Source organism: Henckelia pumila, chromosome 3 (genome assembly GCF_033568475.1).
Source record: "Henckelia pumila isolate YLH828 chromosome 3, ASM3356847v2, whole genome shotgun sequence".
Lineage (NCBI taxonomy): Eukaryota > Viridiplantae > Streptophyta > Magnoliopsida > Lamiales > Gesneriaceae > Henckelia > Henckelia pumila.
In genome coordinates this window covers 87,802,191-87,805,652 of record NC_133122.1, presented here as the reverse complement: position 1 = coordinate 87,805,652, position 3,462 = coordinate 87,802,191, and the positions used below count along the sequence as shown (strand labels likewise).

General features: G+C 41.7%; 1 protein-coding gene across 1 annotated transcript; it reads left to right on the top strand.

The window, feature by feature from the left end:
- The first annotated feature begins 441 nt into the window (after nucleotides 1-441).
- On the top strand, nucleotides 442-1,347 carry LOC140889159 (uncharacterized). Its single transcript, XM_073296866.1, has 2 exons — nucleotides 442-532; nucleotides 815-1,347. The coding sequence occupies exons 1-2, from the start codon at nucleotides 442-444 to the stop codon at nucleotides 1,345-1,347; spliced, it is 624 nt and encodes a 207-aa protein (XP_073152967.1).
- Nucleotides 1,348-3,462: the final 2,115 nt, after the last annotated feature.

Genomic DNA, 3,462 nt, shown 5'->3' with positions numbered 1-3,462 from the left:
GCTGAGTTTGTGAGGAATTTCGAGGGGGGCTGTAACTTTGTGCCCTTGATTGGAGATGACGAAGCAGAAAAGCTCCAGCATTTCATTGATGGGTTGCGACCCAAAATTCATCGGGATGTTTGGATGGCGGAGCCAGCTGACTATGCTACTACACTGAGACGAGCTTTGAGGTCTGAGCATTCTCTGAGGGACATTAGCACCGAGGTACAGGGTAAGAGACCCTTTACTCAGCAGGGCCACTCGCAGCAGCAGCATGGAAAGAAGCCGTACCCAGGGCTGCAGAGGCTGCAGAGGCCCTAGGGACACTATTAGGCCCAGAGACCCGCTCCTCCCAAAATTGGGGAGAATCCATTTTGCAAAGAGTGCAAGCGTGCCCATTCTAGGAAATTCCTAGCAAGTGCGGGAGTCTGTTTCCATTGCAAGAAACCGGGGCACGTGGTTATGGAGTGCCCTGAGATGAGGAGGCCTATTCCAGGGAGAGTCTTTGTGATGCAAGCCGAGGAGGCCGACTCAGATACTTCCCTTATCACAGGTAACACTTTAAGTTTTTGGGTTGAACCAGTGTATTTAATTTATTGATGGAATTTGGGTTGGTGAACTGTCTAATTGGGAATTTTCTATGTGCTAGTTGATAAGAATTCTTGAGATTTTTTTTTCTTGGGATTGACTTAAGATTTGTGTTGTATTGCATGATTTGTGTTTGGATGTTAGTTTGTATGATTATGAATTTGAAATTGGATGAACTAGGATGAGCATAGGTACAACTTGTGATTAGAGAATCCAATCGTTTGTGTGGTAACCATTGTTTTTTCAGGAATAATATTAGTAGCTGGTGTAGCCACCAAGGCATTATTAGACTCGGGGGCTACACATTCTTTTATTTCTGAAGAGTTTGTGCTTAGGTGGGGAATTCAAAGAGAGGAGTTATTAGTGGGATTCTCAGTTACTATCCCGTCAGGGGAAGAGTTTCCCACCAACAGCATAGTAAGGAATCTTGAAATTCTCTTGCAGGGACAGCCAGTGGTTACAGACTTGATAGTGTTACCTATGACCGAGTTTGATCTGATTCTTGGGATGGACTGGATGGTGAGGAATGACATGGTGATTGATTTTCAGCAGAGATCCGTGTTTATTAGACCAGAGGGTGTGGAACCATTCTGGTTCGAGGTAGCCAAGAGTTGGAGGAAGGCCCGAATCATATCTTTTCTGCAAGAAAGACAACTTATATCGGTTGGTTGTGAGTCACTCTTGGCTAGCTTGTCTTTGACAAAGTTTCCAGTCAGGCCTGTGATTTCGGATGTGGAAGTGGTCAGGGATTTTGGAGGTGAAAGAATCAGATGTGTTTAAGACTGCTTTTAGGACTCTTTACGGCCACTATGAGTTCCTTGTGATGCCGCTCGGATTGATGAATGCGCCTGCGGTCTTTATGGATATCATGAACCGCGTTTTTCAGCTGTACTTGGACCGACTTGTCATTGTCTTCATCGATGACATCCTCATTTACGCAAAGGACCGAGAAGAGCACACGCAGCATTTTAGGACAGTTTTAGAGGTGCTTCGAGATCGGAGATTATTCGCCAAGTTCAACAAGTGTGAATTTTGGTTGGATAGAGTGGCATTATTGGGTCATATAATCTCCAAGAACGTTGTAGAGGTATACCCCTCCATGGTGCAAGTAATGAAGGAGTGGTCAATACCTAGTTATGCATCGGAGATTCGCAGCTTCTTTGGATTGGCAGGTTACTATAGGAAGTTCATCAAGGGCTTTTCATCCATTGTTGTGCCCTTGCCTGCATTGACCAAGAAGAATGATAAGTTTGACTGGAGCCTGGAGTGTCAAGAGAGCTTTGATGTGTTGAAGAAGGCTCTTACGACAGCATCGGTGTTAGCCATGCCACAAGGGCAAGGTGATTTTGTTGTGTACACAGATGCTTCTAAGTTGGGATTATGAGCAGTTATCATGCAGCTGGAGAGAGTTATTGCATATGTTTCTAGGCAATTGAAGGGACATGAGAAGAATTATCCTATTCATGATTTGGAGTTGGTCGCAGTAGTCTTCGCACTTAAGATTTAAAGGCACTATCTCTATGGAGAGAAGTGCAAGATATTTACAGAGCATAAGATCCTCAAGTACTTCTTCACCCAGAAGGAGTTAAATATGAGGCAACGAGATGGCTTGAGTTGGTGAAGGACTGACTGGGAAGGCAGCAATGATTATCTCCTTGTCAGTGTCTAGACCATTGCAGTATGAGATTCAGAGGTTTGACCTGGAGTTTTATGCCAGGGGTGGGGCACCCCGACTATATTTTTTATCAGTGGGGACCATACTATTTGATAGTATTCGTGCTGAGCTAGCGAATGACGAGTAGCTGAGTAAGTGGAGACAGAAGGATGAGGAGAAAGGAAGTGGGTTGTACTCAGCGGTTGATGGGATTGTGAAGTTCAGAGATCATTTTTGGGTTCCTTCAAGTGATTCCTTGCGAGCTACGATCATGTCAGAGGCTCATGCATCACCGTACTCATTCCACCCAGGGAGTACAAAGATGTACCGTGATCTACAGCAGGTATATTGGTGTCCAGGCATGAAGCGCGATGTAGTGACCCGCACCGTGATCACTGTCCGCTTAATTTGGTATTTACTAGCAAGTGCACTAGGTCAAGTAATAGTAAAGTGGACAGAGAGTCCAAGTATCGATCCCATAGGGACCTTAGTCAATTCTCAAGAATTAATTATTTTACTTAATGTAGACAAAATAATAAAACGAGTGCTAAGAATTAAATAAAAATTTAATTACTAAAATAAAATAAGAATTAAAATAGAAGAAGAATAAATTCAATTAAATAGAGACAACCAAGACAAACACAGATACCAAACAAATCATGCAAAAAAGTAGCCGATTCAGAACTCAGATTTAATCTTAGATTACGGAAATTTTCCTCAATTGTTTAAAGGTCTATTTCTAGAACAAACAAACCTATTAAAATATTGACGGATTAATTTTTCGTAATTCTAATCAAATTTGAGTGCATTAAATATTTGTGCAAATTCAGTTTTCACCTAAAACTGCATACTGAAACCGAATTCTATTTCTAGTCGATTTTACCATGTGTTGATTATTAAAGTGATCAAAATCAATCCCTTCTCTGTCGAATTGGAACCGATTAACATGCAAGCAAACAGTTGATCAGACTATCCACAAGACAAATATGAATCTAACAATGAATAAAATAAAATCAAATCTGAAAAATCCCAAATAAACATCCAAGTTTTCTACATGAATTTGTTCGGCCCAATCACGCCGTCTTGGTTGAAGAAAATCTACTCAATAATTGAAAACAATAATTCAAAAATAAAAAAAAGAAGAAGAAAAGAAGGAAAAACTCTCAAGAAGATGGAGCAGATCTTCAATATCCAAGCCTCCTAGCCGCCTCCTTTTGTCTGCGTTCTGAACCCCCTTCTAT